This window comes from Phyllostomus hastatus, unplaced genomic scaffold (genome assembly GCF_019186645.2).
Source record: "Phyllostomus hastatus isolate PE091 unplaced genomic scaffold, TTU_PhHast_1.1 phas_contig_37, whole genome shotgun sequence".
Lineage (NCBI taxonomy): Eukaryota > Metazoa > Chordata > Mammalia > Chiroptera > Phyllostomidae > Phyllostomus > Phyllostomus hastatus.
Window position 1 is genome coordinate 8,353,192 of NW_025333867.1, and position 22,099 is coordinate 8,375,290.

Genomic DNA, 22,099 nt, shown 5'->3' on the forward strand with positions numbered 1-22,099 from the left:
TGAAGAGAAATATCTGAAAAGAACATTATCTGTGAAGATTGAATATAGGGGGATGGAAAGATATTAGAAAAGAAAAGAAAGCCTGGGGTGAATAATGATATTAGAATAGAAGTCAATACAACCAGCTGATTACTGAATTTTTGGGTCTGGCTATTTAAAACCATGAAGACACTCATTCATGCATACCATTAAACAGATCCAGCTAACTTTGTTATAATTTAATGTTATTACAGCATCGTGTTCTCTTTGCATGTGCTTGCATCTCCTGGTGTGTTGCTCGTGTGATGTGTACATGACAGAGAGCGTTATTGCCCAAAGTACCAAGAGGGTGTGCAGGGGATAGGATCTTCCTTCCAGATGGTTTTCAGCCTCTGGGCCCAAGACGCCACCATCGCCTTTCTTTCTTCTTCTGATGCAAACTCAGGAGCAAAACTGATCTGAGGGGCAAGGACTTTAAATCCACAGAAGTGCAATGCACCATGCTATAGCCATAAAGAAAGAAAAGAATTAATTAGAAGCTATACCCTTTACATTATCATTCAGTTAAATAATTTAAGGGAGATGATATGACACAAAACTTAAAAAAACAACTGAACAACTTTAATGCTACCGGGTGACCAAAAACAATTTAAATGCCCCATAACCTTAGGATGCTGGCCTGTACCAGGGAGGTGAACTCTAGGCACCTGCAAGTTCCAAATTCTGTTATGAAAATTGAGATTAATCTGTAATCTTTGCTATTGATTCAGACACTAAACTTCATGATTTTGATTGATTAGGCAAATTATGATATATTCATATGATGGATTATTCTAGAATGAGATTATTCTAGCTATAATGTGCCATCTGGAAAGTTAAGATGTGTGTTAAATGAAAACAATAAGGAGTTTGAAACAATATTTATGGTATACCATTTAAGTAAAAAAAAAGTAATAAACCAAATAATAAAAAGTGTGTATGAAAGACGATATATGAGCCATAAGGAAATCCATAATATTAAAAATGATTATTTTAAGGTGAAATTAAGAGGACTTTCTACTTTTATAGCCTCATTTTTTCTATAATATATACTTTTTCAAACTGAAAAAATATAAAAATTTCTAAAATACAAGAAGAATTTAACTTGGCTAATGGCATGTAAGAGACCAGCTAGCTTATGGAGAAAAAAGTCCAGGCTTGTAAATTACCTTTTCTTTCAGCACAGCATCACTAAATGGAATCACTGTGTCATCTTTTTCAAAGAAGACCACTTCCTTCCCCCTCCCCTCAAAATATCACTCACTTCTCTTTGTATTCCTTTCCTGAAAACCCACACCCTTGTCCAGGCCTGCCCCATCAGGGTAGTGGGAGGTCAAGAGGCCCACACATTACTGTCACATTTTAAAAGTAAGATCACAGCCCTGGCTGGTGTAGCTCAGTGGATTGAGCACCAGCCTGCAAACCAACAGGTTGCCAGTTCCATTCCCAGTCAGGGCACAAGCCTGGGTGAGGGTCAGGTCCCCAGCAGGGGGCGTGTGAGAGGCAACCACACACTGATGTTTCTCTCCCTCTCCTCTCTCTTTTTAAAAAATAGTTTTAAAAAAATAAAAGGGAGCTCACAAATGTAAATATGTCACCATTCCCTCCCTGTATAACAACTTGGAAGAACAGTTTCCATTTAGGTTTCTGGGTCTCCATGGAATTCTTTACTGCCATCTGGTGGCCTGACCAGAGCTCTCTCCTCCTCAAAGCCTGCTCAACATGCCTTGCCCCACTGCTTGCCCCTCTGCAGACAGCCATCCTTGGCTGCCTCTTGGGCCCAGCGCTCAGCAGTGCACATGTAGGCAGCTAGCATTCACCTGGGAAAGCGGGCTCTGAGTCCTGAGTGTTGGGAACCTGGAGTGGGGGTTGCTTTGGGAAGGAGACACAGCCCCTGGCTCTGTGAACCTCACCTGTACTGCAGGTGAGACTGTCCAGAATGCCAGGCTCCTCCAGCACCTCTAGCCAGGGCTTGAGCATGGCCTCTGAAGGACACTACAGCTCTGCAGCCCTCAGTGCCCCCACAGGCCCACGTGGGACAATCCTGTTTACCATGGAGTTGATTCAGCTAACCAGGTTTAGCTTACCTTCCCCCCAAACAATATTGAAGCATATCATTATAACACATGTTCATCCCCACTGGCCAACCTTTGCATTGCCACTAAAGCATTAAAAAGTAAAATATAATTTCCTGTATCCAGGTGGAGTCAAAATGGTCTAGGTTTCAGGCTTCAGGTGCATCTCATTTTGTACTGGGGAAAGTTGCAGGGGAAAGAGAGACAGGGTGAGGTGCGGCGGCTACCTGGAGGGGCCACAGGAAGTATTTAAAATCTCCACTGACTCCAGTTTTCGTGTACATCTCGGCTGTGCCCCCCGTGGTTATCGAGAGGAGGGCCAATTTATCCTGCAGTGGAGAAAGCAAATGTATTTATGTGAACTCCAGAGGAGGAGACAAATAAATGCTACTGTGACTCTGGCACAAGCATTACAATGACCAGGAGCAGTCAGAGGGAATGGACTGGGCCACTACCCAGTTCTGCCCTGCCCCTTCTTCTAGCAGACAGGAGGCTTTGGTGCTGTGGAGTGAGAAGTGGGTGAGGCCCAGGCACAACGTGGGCAGCTGGGAGGCAGCTGGGACTGAATGAGGTGGCAGGTGGTGCTCATGCATGGCCCCACTCAGTAAATGGTAGCATTACTTCTAGTCCAAACTGGATCTTCGTGACTCAGTGTTTTCCTTGTGTGCACTATTTTCTGAGGCTTTTAGAATTTTAAAAATCATGTATTTTGGTAAGAAATTCACAGCTACCATGTATTGGGTATCTACCAGGTTCCATGTGAAGCTCTGAGATGTGAACTGGGTGAGGCCAGGGCTAGACTCCATCCGGGGGCAGAGCAGACAACCCTCTCAGAGCCAGGGCTGACCACCCTATGGCCCAGTCCACCCTCCTGACACCAGCCCAGGCCCTTAGCCATGCACCAGAGAGTTGTGGGTGCTTCTGTATCCCTTACTTGATAGACAAATCTCCAAGATTTCAGAAATAATGGTTTTTCACCCACGGGCAGCACACAGGGCTTTCTTTACACATAGTTGGTGCTCCACCAGTACTTGTTTTTGAAAAAGCAAACTAGAAGTATAACATGAGATACATCCCATCCCTCCCTTGGTCTATAGTGATCCTCATCCCAGAGAACATACCTTGAGAAAACCGGAATCATAGAATCCTGGGATGTCAAAGGCAAACCCCTGGCACAGCACCCTGTCCATCCAGCCCTTCAGGATGGCCGGCACACTGAACCAGTACAGTGGGAACTGGGGAAACACCAAAGACAAATGAACGCTGTGGTTGTCTCAGGTTTCATAGTTTAGTCTCCCTGGTGACCCAAAAGGAATCCTGCTGTCCTCTTCCAGGGTGACTGAGCAGTGAAGTGTGACCCACGGGGCATCACAAGTGAGGATATTTCTTCTCTTTCACTCTGAGGCATGCAGTGTGGATGTGTGCTGGTGGGGTGGGGTGGGGAGGAGTTGACAAGGTTGTTACAGGTGACTCTGCATTCCTCACTGACAGCCCCTGAATGCTGGTCCCTGAGCAGACAGGAAGGCACTGGGATGCTCTGCTAGACACTGGCTCCTGGCAGCAGTCTCTGTGACCGATGCAATGGGGAGAACGAGAGGAAGGGTGTAGAAAGAGTCTGCCTTTTTGTGTGCCTGGGGATGAGCTGCTGGCATCTGCGGGTCAGACTGAGTTAGGTTCTGAGAGGCTTCAAATTTTGACACAAACTAAAGCCTTACCCCTCAGATTCCACACACCAGCAGTAAGATCTCCCTGAAGTTCTCTCAGTTCCCATGGGAGCCCTAACACTATATCCCACACCGTCATCAGTGAAAAGAGATGGACACAGACAATAGTCTGTTACTAAAGGTGAAAGGAAGCTTCATGTGGTTTCACCATAAATCTAACTCAGGACTTGGCACTGAAATCCAAGCTTCGCAACCTACTTCTTTGAGATACTGGCAAGTTATTTAAGTACTCTGTGCCCCCTTTTCCCAGTTTGCAAATAGAGTTACTCTTAGTTTCCAGCATTGTGGTAAGGATCCAGAGCAGATTGACTCAGGGAGGAGTGAGCTATGGTGACAGTGGCAGTGGTGCTGAATGAAAGAAATAAACTAGCAATGTACACCTTCTGAGCAAAGTGTCAGAAAGAGGGGAGGTGAGTGGGAGAAGAAATGTGACACGGGGCAGGGTTAAAAAAAACCCATTATTAAAAGAACAGGCCTTGGCTTGCTTTAGCTACCCAGTTACATGAGTGGTCAGCTGACCCCAGGGAGACAGGAAAAAGAGCGAGAGAGCTGCCCGTGGTTCTGAGGCCAGTGCTGATCTACCCCATTGTCCTGGTGCCAGAAAAGGTTGATCTTGTTTTCCTGGCCCCTTCCAGCACTCAGTCAGGGCTGGAGACAATCTGGACCAATCAGTTCCATCTGGGAGATTTTGGATCTAGAGACTCCAGTCTTTGGTGTGAAGTGAGAGGACAGAGCCAACAGGCAGAGAGAAGCAAATGAGACTCAGGGAAAGAAAGAGCAGAGGTGTCCAAGCCTCTGCTCCCTCTCTCCCCTGCCACAGTCTGGCCTTGGTTCCAGAACATCCATGTGACCAGGGCCCTTAGAATAAATTCCCCTTTTTTTTTCCAGTTTGACTTTGATTTCCACCAACCCAATGATTCCCAAAAAGCACATGTTTATTTTGCTGTCAGGCTTAGGGTCACATCCATGACTGCAGGCCTGTGGCAGGGAGTGGCCATGATGAGTTAGAGTCCTTAGCAGCAGTGTCCTTAGCAGCAGTGTCCTACGCCAGTTCTTTCTGTAGTGAATCACATGACCCTGGAACAATTTGTGAATGAACACAGGGATTGTGGGTGGGTGAGGTAACCAGTGAAAGGCAGGAAACTAAAGATTTTCCTCTTAATGATCAGAATATTTAAGGCAGAGGCTGCACTTGACCTGGTATAGGCAAATTTGGTTTTCATGCAGCCCCTGCCTGTCTGGGGGTGGGGTCAGAGGGGAATGAGGCAACATGATATGCATGATTCAGGCATTTCTTGGACCACTGACCTATAGGCAAAATACTTCCTATGTACTTGGGGGTCAGGATTTTGAGTAAGTGGCATTGACTGCATGGATCTTCTCATCTAAGTAGACATGAATGAGTGTGCAAATGTGCTGAAAACATCAATGCCACCTCTAGGAGCATGACATTGAATACTTGGAAAGAATTTGTATATAGAATGTATCTAATTCATTTATAATGATTAGAAGGAAACAAACCTGAAATATCACTAGATCAGCTTCCTGAACCTTTTTCTGCTCATCAAGTATGTCACTGGTAAGAGACCTCTTCTTGCAGGCTTCATACGCTTCCACCCCGTAACTGAAGAACTCGGGATTAGAAAGAGGACCTTCAGAGGAAGAGGCCAAAGGTTTTCAGTCTCAGAGGAGCACCCACGGCCCATCCAAGCCAATCCCACTAGAGTCATTTACCCTGCACTCCCCAAAGCAAGTCGCCAGACAAACTCATATTAAAATTTTCAAAAATATAGTAGGAACTAACCCAAATGTTTTTCAGGATCATGTGATCTGGGGGAAAATATTTGATATTAAAGCTGGTTTGAGTTTGGTTTGGTTAAATAGGCATGTATCTAGAATTATTGGCATGTAATACTTTTGTTCTACCTGGCTTTTTCAGTCAAATAAGTTCATGTTATCTTTCTTGTAAAATCTGTCAGCAAAAAAAATAACTCAGTATAAGGAAATTTTCATAAGTAACCTAAACATAATTGTTAAGAACAAGTAAATTAAATAAATATAAGTAGAAAAAGGGTTATTTTAGGTAAACTTTTTAGTAATAACTATATTTTATGTGTATTTAAAAATGGTTTCCTAAATCTGTTTTTTAAGATTTTATTTATTTTTAGAGAGAGGGAAAGGAAGGGAAAAAGAGAGGGAGAGAAACACCAATGTGTGGTTGCCTCTTGTGCGCCCCCAATGAGGGACCTGGCCTGCAACCCAGGCATGTACCCTGACTGGTAATTGAATCAATGACCCTTTGGTTCGCAGGTGGGCACTCAATCCACTGAGTCACACCAGTCGGGGTGGTGTTGTAAATCTTTTGATAACTTGAACCTTAGAGTCAAGTTAAATTAAATGATGAGCCTAGTTAAATTCAGTAAATATCCAGATCATTTCCAAATAAGAAAAAATAATAAAATATTAATTATTGAACATAGATTTATCTACCTTTGGCTTGTTATTAAAGAGAAATGAAAAAATAAATTTAATCTGTTAGTAAACATGTCTTGTGCCAAATGGAAAGACTATACTATGATTATGATCACATATTTCTAGAAATTACAAAATATATTTATAAATTTATCAATCTAAGGAATACTGGTACAATTCACAATTGCTTACTTCTTACTTATCACTAGAAATTAAGGTTTCTTTATAGTGGTTAAGAATTCCAGGATAGATGGACCTGGAGAATATTATGCTAAGTGAAATAAGCCAGTTAGAGAAAGACAAATACCATATGATGTCACTCATATGTGGAATCTAATAAACAAACTGAATTATCAAGCAAAATAGAGACAGACTCATAGATAGAAAGCAGGATGACACGTAAGGGCAAGGTGCATAGGGGGTAGAAGGATTGAGCAGAAAGCGGGGGAAAATTCCAATATGTAATTAAAGCTACTGAAAACTAATATGAAAAGCAACTGTGTATACAAGAAAAGCAGGATGCATTTGGGCTTTAAAAACAGGCAAGAAATGTGTTTTCATTAAGGAAAATGAAAGTAACTTTATTCTGGTTGTTTCAGAATGGGTAAGAGAGCAAGAGATGAACTAAAATGGATGCAGAAAGTTGTAGAAGGTTTATGAAAAAGCAATCTTGAGAAAGGAATTTTATATATGATTGAGCTAATTCATTAAGAGTTTTAAAAATAAGCATATATCAATAGTATACTCAAACTTAATATTCTTATATGCTAAGAAGATAAGTTTTTTTGGACTCTTGGTTTGCTCCTGAAAAGATACTGTGAAAAGTTTTCTGCTAAGAAAAGATTCTGTGTTTTATCAAAATAATATTGTGTTTTATGTTGTCTTAATGAGGTCTTTCATTACTTAAGAAAACTTAATCTACTCAATGGTAAGAACTGCCCTTCTGTATTTGAAAAGCCTTAACCGACTTTCATGCAATGGCCACAGCAAATCTATAAAGATTGGGGCACATGTAGATGAAGCCTATTCTGCTTCTGCAAAAGTGGCTCATCATTGCCAGACTTTTGCCATCTTGATATCTTTGCAACATGGCAAGAGGCTGCTCCTGAATCAGAGAAATTAAGATGGGTAAACAATGGCTATAAATTAAATAAATAGTTGGGGCTGTGATCCCAGACTGCTTCTTGGTTCTTCTTGCTCCTCGGCAAACCCTTTTTTGGTTTTTGCCTGCCTTCCTCCGCCGTAGTACATTTATTCAACTGCCATTTAGTTTTGCTTATCAATATGCTCCTGTTGTTGTATGTATGTTTTCCATATCAATTGAAGCCTTCCCCTGCTGCAAGGCTGATACCCTCACAGTGGCACAGAAACTGTTCATTTGTGTTTCCTGTGTGGTATACTTTCCATAGTTTCCAGTGATCAAGGCACCCACTTCACTGAGCAAGTCATATGAGCCTCAATAGAAAGCTTTGCAAACTTCTTGGAATTATCACTGACTTGATCACCCCTAATCATCAGGCAAGGTTGAGAGAATGAATGGAAAACAGAATTCAGGCAGAATAAGTCTTAATTACAAAGGACTGAATGAACTAGTGAGGATGATTATAACTTTTATGGCATTTTGTTTGAAATATTGCTGGTCCAGTCTATGGCTGTACCACCCTGAACGTTCCCAGCCTTGTCTGAACTATTGCTGGTCCTTTAATATTTTTAATGGATTTAATAAAATAATTTTGCTTTTAAGTTACCTATGACTTAGAACAACATGTTAACAACTTTGTAAGCAGAATTGAAACATTTATCTTTTTCTCACTACTTGAACCCTCCAGAATTCAGAAACTCTAGTGAGAATTCTTATTTTCAAGGCAATATTGTCATTTGGACAAGTTCTATAAGAATCTTTCCTTGTAACAGTATGCAATTAGAAACTGGTTATATTACCAAGGCTCTGACTGGAATGTCTTATATGAGAAGACATGCACAGACTCAGAAATGACCAGAGCTTTAAGGAATTAAGACTGACTTACAGAAGACAATAAAATCCTTAGAAATACTGGCCTGACACCTTGTTTACAGGTTTCCTGGAAACCTTTCCAGGTAAGTAAGGAAGGTCACTTCCTGGCAGATGCAGGAACTTCACTATATTTTGGGGACCTCAAGAAGAGAGGAACTCACCCAAACATATAGGTATTGCTGGAAAAGTATGATGGCAGGTCCTTACCTTTGCTTTCCTAGCCTTGAGAGGCCTTTAAAAGTTCAATCTGAAGATTATGATAAATTCCAGCAAAACAGATTTAAAAGAGCTTTATATGGTTAATTACATTGATGTTGCACCTATGTAAATAACAGGTCAAGTGTATTGAAACTAGACCAATTTTGCAAACAAATTAGTCTTAATTTGACTAATTTTGGTAAAAATGGTGGTGGCTTTAGAAAAAAATTACATTTCAGTAATATACCTTTGTGGATGTTCGAGTTCAGTGTTATTCATTATCTTTTGAGGTTTTGTTTCTACTCATAAACTACTAAATCTAGAAGTCGTCTTGCTTCCTTGAATATCTGGATGTAACTCTCCAAACTAATGACTCAATTTTTCTCCCATCCTTTGATTTAGAATCACTGAGAACTAAAACTGCCCTTTTCATAAAGCCAAGCAAGGTAAAAATGGGACAACTTGACATAAACTTCAGAGAAATTACAACAGCTCATATGTGGACAATCTTTGTGCCTGCTGCAGAGAGATCACCAGAGACATTCAAACCGAAAACCAGGAGAATCTGTCAGACTGTCATTGCCTGACTTCACTCCATCTTAAGATGCTTTGAGCCAAATATCTAGGAATCTTCTCAACTGACTGCCTTCAGAACTTAGAAACTGGGATTACAGTCAGCTCCAATCATTAACCATTGTTTTTCTTTTGTTTCTATAGAGATGCCTCCTAATAAATTCCTGATTGCTGAGACCACAGGACTAACTTTGGGAACCACCTGCATCACCGACACCTGAAATCAGGTATAACTGTTTAAATAAACTAAACTTTTCTCAAGACTGAGACTGGTTTAATCAGATCTGGAACAATCTATCAACCCAACTTCTGAAATGTGAAACTTCTCAGGAAGGTTCAAAGGCAAGAATGAAGGGTTCAGAACAGGCCTCTGGAAGATGTGTGCCACTTTGGCAAGTTAATTATTTTGAGCTGAAGGCAGCTTAGATCCTGCTGGCTTTCCTCTTCTGTAAAGACTTTGAATTAGAGACCTTGCCAGTAATAAATGTTATTGGCCAAAGTAACTTCTTATGATCCATCTATACGGTAGGGTTAACTTCTCATTACTGAACATCTGCTCTTTTTATCTTCCTCTGAATGCCCTTCCTCCCCTGTGAAGCCCCAGGTACTTTACCTCATTCTTAGCTCAGAATGCCATATATATCACATTTTCCCTCTCTGTCTCTGAACCTCTCATGTATGTGGGGTCTCTGACTCTCTCATGTACATGGGGTTCTAATACATATATGATTAAATTTGGTTATTTTAAAAAAATGTATTGCCCTGGCTGGCGTAGCTCAGTGGATGGAGCGCGGGCTGGGAACCAAAGTGTCCCAGGTTCGATTCCCAGCCAGGGTACATGCCTGGGTTGCAGGCCATAACCCCCAGCAACCGCACATTGATGTTTCTCTCTCTCTCTCTCTCTCTCTCTCTCCCTTCCCTCTCTAAAAAATAAATAAATAAAATATATATATAAAAAAAGAAAGTGATAATTATTAAAAATTAAAAAAAATGTATTGATATTTAGAGACAGAGGGGGGAAACAGAAAATGAGAGAAACAGAGATTTGTTGTTCCACTTATGTATGCATTCATTGATTGCTTCTTGTATATGTCCTGACTGGGGATCAAGCCCACAACCTTGGTGTATCAGGATGATGCTCTATCCAACTGAGGTAGCAGGCCAGGGCTGGTTACTTTCTCTTGTTGATGTGTCTTATGTCTATTTGACTTAGACCAGCCAGAAGAACCTAGAAGAACAGAGGAAAATTTCTTCCTCCCCCACAATAGTAAAGCTCACTTATAGTGAGAAAAATGCAAATTAGAACTATACCAGGAGATCATTTTTTCACTTGTAAGATTGGCAATTATCAAAAATTGGTAATATTGTTGGTGGTGACAATGAGTAAATGAGCAGTTGCAAACATTGCTGGTAGGAGTGTAAACTGGTACAATATTTATGGAAAGCGATTTGATATTACCTATGAAAATTAAAAATGTACATTCCCTCATGCCAGCCATTTTACTTCTAGATATACTAGCATATGTAAGAAAACACATATAGACATGATTATTCAGTGCAGCACTGTTTATAACAGCAAAAGATGAAAAACAATCTAAAGTGCCCTTTAGTAGGGACTACTTAATACAGGCCCTAAAGTAGGGGCTTCCACATATAATGGAATAGTTTGCACCAGTGAAAAAAAGAAAGCAATGTGCAAAACAACATGTATAATATACTACCATTATTTTTAAAGTGTAGAGAAAATGGAGACTATACTTCTTTTACACAGCACAGACTCTATCCGAAAGGATATTGAGAAAATGACTAACACATTACCTCAAAGGCCATGAAACTGAGTGTCCGAGGGATGGGAAACAAACTTGCACCATGGAATTCTTGACTTGAGAATTGTACATTATGTGCAATAATTACTGTTTTTTCCAAAACTTATTTTAATTAAAAAAATAGAAAGTGCCTTGACTAGTGTGGCCAGTGGATTGAGCTCTGGCCTGCAAACCAAAGCATTGCCAGTCCAATTCCCAGTCTAGGGCACATGCTTGGGTTTTAGGCCAGGTCCCCAGTGGGGGGTGTGCAAGAGGTAAGATGCACTGATGTTTCCCTCTCTTTCTCCTTCCCTTCCCCTCTCTAAAAATAAATAAATGTAACATTTTTAAAAATGCTTTAGAAAGCAAGAAAAGAAATAATGACTTAAAAATGGACAGAGGACTTGCATAGACTTTTTTACAAAGAAGACATACAAATAACCAATAGATGCATGAAAAGGTCCTCAACTTCACTAGCTATTAGGGAAATGCAAATCAATACCACATCGAGATATCACTTAACACCTGTTAGAATGGCTACTATAAAAAAGACAAGAAATAACAAGTGTTAGTGAGGTTGTGGAGAAAAGAGAACCCTTGTACACTGTTGGTGGGAATGCAGACTGGTGCAACCACTATGGGAAATAGCATGGAGGTTCCTCATAAAATTAAAACTAAACTACCTTATGTCCCAGATATTTCACTTCTGAGTATTTATCTGAAGAAAACAAAAATACTAATTTAAAAAAATAAAGGCATTCCCATATTCACTACAGCTTTATTTACAATAGCCAAGGCATGGATAAAGAAAATGTGGTATATATACAATGAAATACTGTTATTCAGCCACAAAAAAAGAATTAAAAAACCTTGCCATTTGCAACAACATGAATGGACCCAGAGGGTATTATGCTAAGTGAAATAAGTCAGACTAAAAAGGATAAATATTGTATCATCTTACTTACACATGGAACTTAAAAAACAAAAAAAAAGAACAAACAAATCCCCCAAACCAAACAAAAGTAACTGAATTCATGGGTATAGAGAACAGATTGGTGGTTGGCTAAGGCAGGGGTTGGGGAGCAGGCAATACAGGTGTCAGGGTCAAAAGGTACAAATTTCCAGTTATAAAATGATTAAGTCATAAAAATGTTATATGCAGCATGGTGACTACAGTAAATAAGCCTGTATTGTATATTTGAAAGTAGCTAGGAGAGTGAATCTTAAAAGTTCTCATCATGAGGGAGAAAAAATTTATAACTGTGAGATGATGAGCATTAACTGGACTTATTGTGGTCATCATTTTGCAGTATATACATATATTGAATCATTACACTATAAACCAGAAACTAATGTTGTATCAGTTATACCTCCATATAAAATATACACATGCAAAGCAGGAAGTTTTAAAAAGCATGGAGCTTGTGACTCATGACTTACCAGTGATATCTTTCCTTGTGGCTCTCGGCTCAAAGTCCATGGCATAGAGATCCGAAACAGTGACAGTGCAGCCCTGCTTGTGCAGTTCGTCCACAGCCACTTTCTTCAAGGATCCATTGAAAGATCTAGGTTCTTGGTGCGCATAGATGATGAGCACTTTTTTACCTAAATCCAGAGAAGAAATCATTTCTCTTAAAGAGCAACTCCTCTTTGTCAAAATTTAATAAGGACTAAGACAAAAATGAAATATGTAGGAGTATTACAGTAACTGAAGCTAAGAAACACCAACCTTTTTACTGAGTGTTTAATCCAGTCATATCATAGCTCATTGGTACTTGAGTTTACTGATATACAGATATACAATGGGTCAAATTATGATTCCTCAAAAGTCATACAACTAAGTTCTTTAAAACCCTACTCAATCTATTTTAGTTTTCCTTTATGAGAAGTTATAGCCCTATTCTTGAACATCAAAATAAAAAAGTACCATAACTTATCTTTTGTGCTAACCCTACACTGGCAGGCACCAGCTACTGACACAGTTCTGCTTCCCTTCCTTTAGCCCCATCAAAGTTTCACACTTAAATGAAATATCAAAATCGGGTTCCTAGTACTACTACAGGGAAGGCAGGCCCACGAGGAACCCTGCTTTTGGTGGTGATAATGACAAGAAGTCTAAAAAGAGTCAGGTCTTATAGGTCCTGATGTGTCATTATTACCAACAGCTTCTGAAGTAGTATTCCCCTTGTTCATGTGAGAATATGTACTGATTTTTGCAGGGGATGCAGCTCTGGTGACTTGCTTAAATTTTCCCAGGTGATGGCTAAGGCCAAAATGTTTAACCTTTTGATTTAAAACTTTCAGTTTAGGTCCTTAAGGAGAAAATACAAAGGTTAGTCTAAAGCAAACAATTTCGGGGCATTCAACTGAGTATGAAGGTTGAATTCCATGAGTTAGATTAATGACTAATATTTTTTATTTTAACTTCTCATACTCATTTTTAAATGAATGGACTCTGCTTGGGGGCTTAATAGGAAAATGGAATGCAATATCTATATCCATAATTCTCAATTAGAGGCAGTGTTGCCTCCCAGGAGTAATTTCACAATATCTGGAGACACTTTCAGTTTTCACAAGCCAGGGTGGGGGGAGCTACTGGCATCTAGTAGATAGAGCCTCATGGATACTGCTATACATCTGAAAATGCATGAAGCAAAGGCTTATCTGGCCCAAAATGTCATCAGTGCTGAGGTGGAGAAATCCTAATATATAATATCATATTTAGAGTGGATTTTTATCTTCTGAAATGAAAGGATTTTCATGTTATATTGTTGAGAGAAAAAAGATGTCGCAGAATGGGGTATCTGTCATGAGCAGGACACAAGTTAAGATGGGGAGTCATACTGAATTTCTAACCATGGTTACTCCTAGGCCTCACTTACTCAACTATTTATTGAGCATCTACTACTCCCTGGGATCACTCAAGAGACTGGATAACATGGCCCTTACTTTTGAGGAACTTGTATTTTGGTAGGATTTAAATAGACAATAAAACAAGTAAGAAAATACAGAATAAGGTAATTCAAGGTAGCAATCCACATTATAAACAAGTTTTATACACTTCAGTGTTGTTTGGATTTTTAAAACAACATATTCAATTTTTAATTAAAAATTTAATTTAAAAAAGTTTAACTCCCCCATAGCTAATAGTCACCTGCCATATTCTAGGATGATGAATTTTTTTTCTCTGACAGGTCAAAAGGAAGGTTTGCTATTGATCCTGGGCACAGAATGATTTGGTGTAGCGGGCCCCAGACTTTCAGATGTGGTTGTTCTCCCCAGTGACCTCAACGATCTAGAAGAGAAAAACAAACACTTGAAGAAGGTGGGGAGACAAGGTGGTAAGGCTGATGTACTGGCTCTAAGCCTCACCATCACTTTGTGGAGGACATGCAAACATATCAGGAAAAAGGATTTCCAAGAAAGGCAAAGAACCACCCTTTCTGCTTCTACCACCACCATGGTTCCTATGAAAAAGCTTGTGGCAAAGGGGGGCAAGGTTTACCCTTGACTGTACCCACCCAGTAGAAAACAGAGGCATGGATGCTGCCAATCTTGAAGAGTTTCTTCAAGAGAGAATCAAAGTGATTGGAAAAGATGGGAATCTTAGTGGAGGGGTGTAACCATTGAAAAAAGAAAGAGCAAGATCACTGTAACTTCTGAGGTGTCTTCTCCCAAAATGTATTTGAAATCTCTTACCAAAAAATATTTGAAAAATAATTGCCATGATTGGTTGGATGTAGTTGCTAATAGCAAAGAAAGTCACAAGTTGTGTTACTTCCACATTAACCAGGATGAAGAGGAGGAAGATGAAGATTAAAACTCATTTATTTGGCACATTTTTGTATGAGTTATTGAATAAAACTTGGGAATCAAAAAAAAAAAAAGAGGGAAAGAACTCTGGAGATTCAGGCCTCAAAGGACAGGTCATACAGGATGCCAAAACCATTTTTATTTTGAGAGGACTCAGAACCTTCTGTAGAGGCAGCCATAGAGGAAAAGTCCTGGGAAGTGAGACATCTGATAGGAAGCAGCATCGTGTCTCTGTCCTTCCTCCCTCTCCCAAATTTTCCTTCCACATAATCAATGTAGCTGAATAAACGGCAGGGGTATTGGTAAGAAATTTGACGGCTCCCATGACTACCATGGTCTAGAAAGTACAAGAATGTCTGAGAAGAGCAAGACAGATAGTACATACGCATGGCGGCTGGCACATAAAAAGGCTCTGAAAAAAAGTTAGCTCTCCCTTGATTGCCTCACAGGCATGAGGGAGACCTGAATCCTCAGTAACTGGCTTCATTCTGGGGAAGACAGGGCCCTCCAACACACCTGCTCCCTCTGCCAGAAAACAACCAGCTCAAGGCCAGTGTGGAGATGCTGCCTAAATGACGATTTCAATATGAGTGCATCTTCACAGGATAACAACAATGACAACAAAACAGAGACAGGAATTGGGCTTATCCACTGCCACACTGGAATCAGGAGCACAGCCTGAATCAGAACCTTTCAGGGTGCTGGATACTGGCCAGGAGATAAAAAGCTAGGATATGGACTTCTGGCCAAGATGAAGGCATAGGTAGACACACAGTGCCTCCTTGCACAACCAAGATAAGGACAACAAAAAATTAGAAACAAAAAAAACAACCAGTACTGACAGAAAATTGAACTGTATGGAAGCCGGACAACCAAGGAGTTAAAATACACACATTCATCCAGACCGGTAGGAGGGGCTGAGTCTGGCAGATGAGCGGAGAGGGGTCGCAGCAAAAAAGGCCATGGCTGGCAGACCCTGGGCTCCGGGTGGCAGCAGGCAAATGCAGTGAGGTGGCGGATTATGGAGGGGCACAGAGCACCAGGCAGCTGGCAGACTGGGTGGTCCCACATTCCCACACAGATAAACCAGGCAAAACGGGGGAGCGGGAGACCACATGGCCCAGGGCCCCAGCATGGGGAAACAAAGCCTCAAAACACCGATTGAAAACACCTGTGGGAGTTGAGGTCCTGGGAGAAACTCCTAGCCTCACAGCAGAGTTCGTTGGAGAGATCTGCAGAGTCCTAGAATGTACAAAAGCTCACCCACATGGAAATCAGCACCAGAAAGGCCCAGTTTGCTTGGGGGAAGCAGTGTAAGGGACTGAAATCCTGCAGAGCGTGGAGCAAGCACCATTGCTCCCTTTCAGATCCCGCCCCCACAAACAGTGTCACAACCCAGAGACTGGGCTGCCCCGCCCTGGTGAATACCTAAGGCTCCCCCCTCACTACATAACAGGCATATCAAGACAAAAAAAATGGCTCAAATGAAAGAACAGATCAAAGCTCCAGAAAAAATACAACTAAGCGATGAAGAAATAGCCAACCTATCAGATGCACAGTTCAAAGCACTGGTGACCAGGATGCTCACAGAATTGGTTGAATTTGGGTGCAATAGATGAAAAAATGAAGGCCAAGTTAAGTGAAATAAAGGAAAATGCACAGGGAACTAATAGTGATGGGAAGGAAACTGGGACTCAAATCAATGGAGTGGACCAGAAGGAAGAAAGAAACATCCAATCAGAAAAGAATGAAGAAACAAGAATTCAGAAAAAAATGAGAGGCTAAGGAACCTCCAGGACATCTTTAAAGGTGCCAACATCCGAATTATAGGGGTACCAGAAGGAGAAGAGGAAGAGCAACAAGTGAAAAAGCTATTTGAACAAATAATGAAGGAGAACTTCCCCAATCTGGCAAAGGAAATAGCTTTCTAGGAAGTCCAGGAAGCTCAGAGAGTCCCAAAGAAGTTGAACCCAAGGAGGAACACACCAAGACACATCATAATTACATTAGCCAAGATTAAAATGAAGGAGAGAATCCTAGAAGCAGCAAAAGATAAGAAGACAGTTACCTACAAAGGAGTTCCCATCAGACTGTCAGCTGATTTCTCAAAAGAGACCTTGCAGGCAAGAAGGGGCTGGAAAGTAGTATTCCAAGTCATGAAAGGCAAGGACCTCTATCCAAGATTGCTCTATTCAGCAAAGCTTTCATTTACAGTGGTAGGGCAGATAAAGTGCTTCTCAGATAAGGTCAAGTTAAAGGAGTTCAACATCACCAAGCCCTTATTATATGAAATGTTAAAGGGACTTATCTAAGAAAAAGAAGATAAAACACATGTATAGTAAAATGACCGCAAATTCACAATTATTAACAATCACACCTAAAACAAAAACAAAAACAAACTAAGCAAACAACTAGAACAGGAGCAGAACCACAGAAATAGAGATCACATGGAGGGTTATCAACAGGGAAGTGGGAGGAGGAGAGAGGGGAAAAGGTGCAGAGAATAAGTAGCATAGAGGGTAGGTAGAAAATAGACAGGGAGCGGGTAAGAATAGTATGGGAAATGTAGAAGCCAAAGAACTTATAAGTATGACATATGGACGTGAACTAAAGGGGAGGAATGTGGGTGGGAGAGGGTGTGCAGGGTGGAGGCGAGTAAAGAGAAAATGGGATAACTGTAATAGCATAGTCAATAAAATGTATATTTTTTAAAAAGCTAGGATATGCATAATATTGCCAGGAAGTGAGGTAAGTGTTGGAGGAAGGCAGGGCACTTGAAGTGGAGATGGAGCAAACAGCTTTGATCAGTCAGAAGATAGGAACTTCAATGCCCTCCTGTCTCAAAGGTGATTTTAAGTTCTTTCCCATTCCCTTAAATTGACTATTAAATAGTTAGGAGCCTGCTTCTTTGGCTCCCCTCTTGTTCTTTAACAATCCCTGAATTTATTCACATGTCAATGTGCCCAGCTAGACTATATTTCCCCGCCACTCTTGCACTTAAGTGTGGCCATTGAGGTGGACATATCCTTAAAGGAGCTGACTCTGTTGGGGGGGTGGTGAGGAGAGGGAGGCACCATTCTGGCCCCTTGCCATTGGCCTTCTTTTGAATTGGACTATGGAATGATAGTGGGGGCTCGGTGAGTTACCTCATTACCCTGAGGGTAGAGGCTATGGATTAAGGATGGTAGAGCAGAAACATGAAAGGAACCTGGATTCCTGATGCTTTCTTAGAGCTGTGAGATGGTTCTGGATTGCCAGCCTCCAGACTTCTTTACATGAGATAAAATTCTAAATTGTGTTTAAGCTGTTGGAGTTGACTATTACTAGCAGTGAGCGGGACACATTTCCTAACTGATCTATACATTCATTCAGCTGGATCCATGCCTTGGAGGATTCACCCACCCTCTGGTCAGGTACTACACTAGGTGCTGAGGCTACTGTGGTGATCCAAAGAGGCAAGATGGAATTTTATTCTGGGGTTGTGGGGGTGGGGAAGCAGATAAAACAAGCAGGCAAAGCAACAATATAATTCTAGATAGTGGTAAGTACTACTAATAATGCTAATAGTAATAGTGATAAGAAAATAAAGTACTTTAGCAGATAAAATGGCAGGAGTATACTTGATATTTGCAATAGAGTAGCCCAGCAAGATATCTCTGAGCATAAATGAATGATGATATGGACCAAGCCATGCAAAGATCTGGGGGCATACCTAGTAAAAGGCATAAGGTAGGAACTAAATGGAGTATTCTAAAACCTGTTTGGCCTATGGTTAAAAAAAGAGGTATGGTGGACAATGCAGTCAGAGGTGGGTGGGTTGCAGTACACGGATGAGGATGTTATTCTAAGCATAACAAGACAGCCAATGGAGCATCTTAAATAGGAATGTGATATGTACTGATTCCTTTTTAAAAGGTTATCAGTCTTCTAGCCAAGATGAAGGTGTAGGAAGATACACTTTGCCTCCTCCCACAACCAAAAGGACAACAAATTTTAAAACAAAACCTAACCAGAACTGCCAGAAACTCTAACTGGATGGAAATCTGACAACCAAGGAGTTAAAGAAGAAATATTCATCCAGACAGGTAGGAGGGGTGGAGACAGGCAGCAGCTGGAGGACCTGACACAGCAGTGGCTGGTGGAGTGGGTGGTCTCACATTTGGGTGCGGATAACCCCGGAAGAAAAACTGGGGAGCAAGACAGACTGCACAATGCAGGGTTCTAGCGCAAGGAAATAAAGCCTCAAAACCTCTGACTGAGAAAACCTATGGGGGTTTCGGCAGCAGGAGAAACTCCCTGCCTCACAGGAGAGTTGATTGGAGAGACCCACAGGGTCCTAGAATGTACACACACCCACCCACCTGGGAATCAGCACCAGAAAGGCCCAATTTGCTTGTGGGTAGCAGAGGAAGTGACTGAAAGTTGGCAGAGAGCTGAGCGACCAGCATTGTTCCCTCTCCAACCCCTCCCCCACATACAGTGCCACAACACAGGAAAGAGGTTGTCCCACCCTGTCCAATACCTAAGGATCCACCCTTTATTACATAACAGGTGCACCAAGACAAAAAAAAATGTGGCCCAAATGAAAGAACAGATCAAAGCTCCAGAAAAAAATACAACTAAGCAATGAAGACATGGCCACCCTATCAGATGCATAGTTCAAAACACTGGTAAACAGGATGTTCACAGAAATGGTTGAGTATGGCCACAAAATAGCGGGAAAAAGTGAAAGCTATGTGGAGTGAAATAAAGGAAATGTACAGGGAACCCATAGTGAAGGAAAGGAAACTAGGACTCAGATCAATGGTTTAGAGCAGAAGGAAGAAAGAAACATTCAGCCAGAACAGAATAAAGAAACAAGAATTCAAAAAAATGAGGAGAGGCTTAGGAATCTCCAGGACAACTTTAAACCTTCCAACATCTGAATTATAAGAATGCCAGAAGGAGAAGAGGAAGAGCAAGAAATTGAAAACTTATTTGAAAAAATAATGAAGGAGAACTTCCCTAATCTGACAAAGAAAATAGACTTTCAGGAAGTCCAGGAAGGTCAGAGCATTCCAAAAAATTTGGAAGCACACACCACAGCACATCATAATTACATTACCCAAGATTAAAGATAAGGAGAGAATCTTAAAAGCAGCAAGAGAAAAGCAGAGTGTTATATACAAAGGAGTTCCCATAAGACTGTCATTCTCAAAAGAAATCTTGCAGGCCAGAAGGAACTGGAAAGAAGTATTCCAAATCATGAAAAGCAAGGACCTACATCCAAGATTACTCTACCCAGACCATTTAGAATGGAAGGGCAGATAAAGTGCTTCCCAGATAAGGAAAAATTAAAGGAGTTCAACATCACCAAGCCCATAATTATTATATGAAATGTTAAAGGGACTAACCTAAGAGAAAGAAGGTAAAAAACTATGAACAGTAAAATGACAACAAACTCAAAACTATCAACAACTGAACCTAAAAAAAAAAAAACCCAACAAACCCAAAATGAACTAAGCAAACAACTAGAACAGGAACAGGTTCACAGAAATGGAGATCACATGGAGGGTTATCAGCAGGGAGGCAGAGGGGGAACAATGGGAGAAAAGGTACAGGGAATAAGAAACATAATGGTAGATACAAAATAGACAGGGGGAGGTTGACGAATAGTATAGGAAACGGAGAGACAAAGAACTTATATGTACAACCCATGGACATAAACTAAAATGGGGGAATGAGGGTATGAGGAGGGCTACAGTCCAGACAGGAATAAAGAGGAGAGAATGGGACAACTGTAATAGGATAATCAATAAAATATATATATAAAAAAAGGTTATCAGTGTCACTTGAAACTCACATAACACCTTATCCTGAGATCCCTAGGATGAGCAGGACTTGTGTTCCTCTGTATCCCCAGGCCTCACCATTCCCTACCCTTTTTCTTGTCCCAGTTTACATATTTACATCACATGCCTGGGCACTTGAGGCACTCGAGTTTGTGATTCCCCATCTTATACAATTCTCCCTGTTGTATAGAGCAAGAAACCAAGGCTCAATAAGTAAGCTACAAAAATAAAGTATTCAAGCCAGGCTTTTGACTTGCTGTCAGGTGCTCTTCAATTCTCGTTCAGTCACCTTCCTTAGTGCCCCACTCCACAGTAATCTTTTCTTCTTAGTTAGGAATTATGCACTCACCCAGGTCAATAGGAAAAAAGAACCATGTGGTTATTAAAAAATAATTATATATATATATCAAATGGGCTGATATTATTGATGTAGGTTATTTCTTTTTAGTCAGCATTCAAATGCTGTTTTGTGTTTTCTCTTTGCCTCTTTTACATATGGATGGGCTCTATGCCTGTCACTCTGAGTGGATAACATTTCACTGTGTAGATATACCAGTGTCTGTATGCTCATTTGTGACCATTTCTCTATTCCTGGGCACTTCGGTTATTTCCTCCCCACCCCCGACCCCCACCAGAACTATAAAAAGCACTGCTGGAAGCATGTATTATTTAATACATGTATTTAATACACTCCCCTTTCTTCATGTGTTTTTGGCTGATATTTTAAGGGAAATTAAAGGCTAAAGACGCTTATTTTTTAAGGTTCTGTTACAGACTGCCACAATATACTTGACAAAGGCTGACTGTGGGGAGCTGGTGTTTTGGTACCCCCTTTACAAACTGATCTTGAGATGCCCTATTTCCTCTTTTGCAACAGGGTTGACAGCAGATTAAATGAGAATCTGTTAAACACTTACAACCAGGCTTAACAAGCAGGAAGGTTTAGGAAGAGTGAAGTAAAATGTTAATTTCGAAATGGTCGATGAGCCCTGGTAGCAGAAACCACGGAGACCACGTGTTCCCATTCTGGCTGGGAAGTGAAATCTGCAGAAACCTCTCCCCCTCTGCAAGTCCCCTCCGAGAGAGAGCAGCGTGCTGGGACCTGTGCCTCCCAAGCCCGCCGGTGCCCGGCCAGGGGATGTACTTACCCTCCCGCAGGTGGACGCCCAGGAAAGAAAAGACAGGACTCGGACCCCCGCCTCCGAAAGGGAAGGTCTGGACGCCTGCGCCAGGGGCCTGCCGCGGACTCGCAGACGCCAGGCGGTGGGCAGACTGACCAGTTGGGGGGCCCAAAGTTGGGATGGACTTCGGTTGCTCACCAGACTGGCCCAGACGGCCCGTTTTCGGCTCTTCTCCCACGCCCCGCCCCACCCACTGCCTCCTCCAAGTTGACGCTCTTCCCAGTCCTCTGGCCCCGCCCCGCCTACTGCAAGCTCCAAGGTGACTCCCTGCCCATCCTCCTAAGCCCCGCCCCCGGCCCCGCCTTCCGCTCCACTCCCTCCTCCTTCCCCGCCTAGGGTGGAAGCAGGACCTGGCTGAGTGCTGTGAGATCACAGTGCTTGGAAGAGGGGGAGCT

The 22,099-nt window shown here is 41.5% G+C and overlaps 1 protein-coding gene and 1 pseudogene across 1 annotated transcript; one reads left to right on the forward strand and one right to left on the reverse strand.

The window, feature by feature from the left end:
• Nucleotides 1–203: 203 nt before the first annotated feature.
• On the reverse strand, nucleotides 204–21,809 carry NQO2 (N-ribosyldihydronicotinamide:quinone reductase 2). The gene is made up of 7 exons (XM_045841701.1): nucleotides 21,672–21,809; nucleotides 14,034–14,174; nucleotides 12,320–12,484; nucleotides 5,339–5,469; nucleotides 3,215–3,328; nucleotides 2,321–2,422; nucleotides 204–482 (listed from the first exon to the last, which is right to left on the reverse strand). Exons 2-7 carry the CDS (start codon nucleotides 14,038–14,040, stop codon nucleotides 306–308), a joined length of 696 nt encoding a protein of 231 aa, XP_045697657.1. The 5' UTR covers nucleotides 14,041–14,174; nucleotides 21,672–21,809; the 3' UTR covers nucleotides 204–305.
• On the forward strand, nucleotides 14,184–14,699 carry LOC123820766 (annotated as a pseudogene).
• Nucleotides 21,810–22,099: the final 290 nt, after the last annotated feature.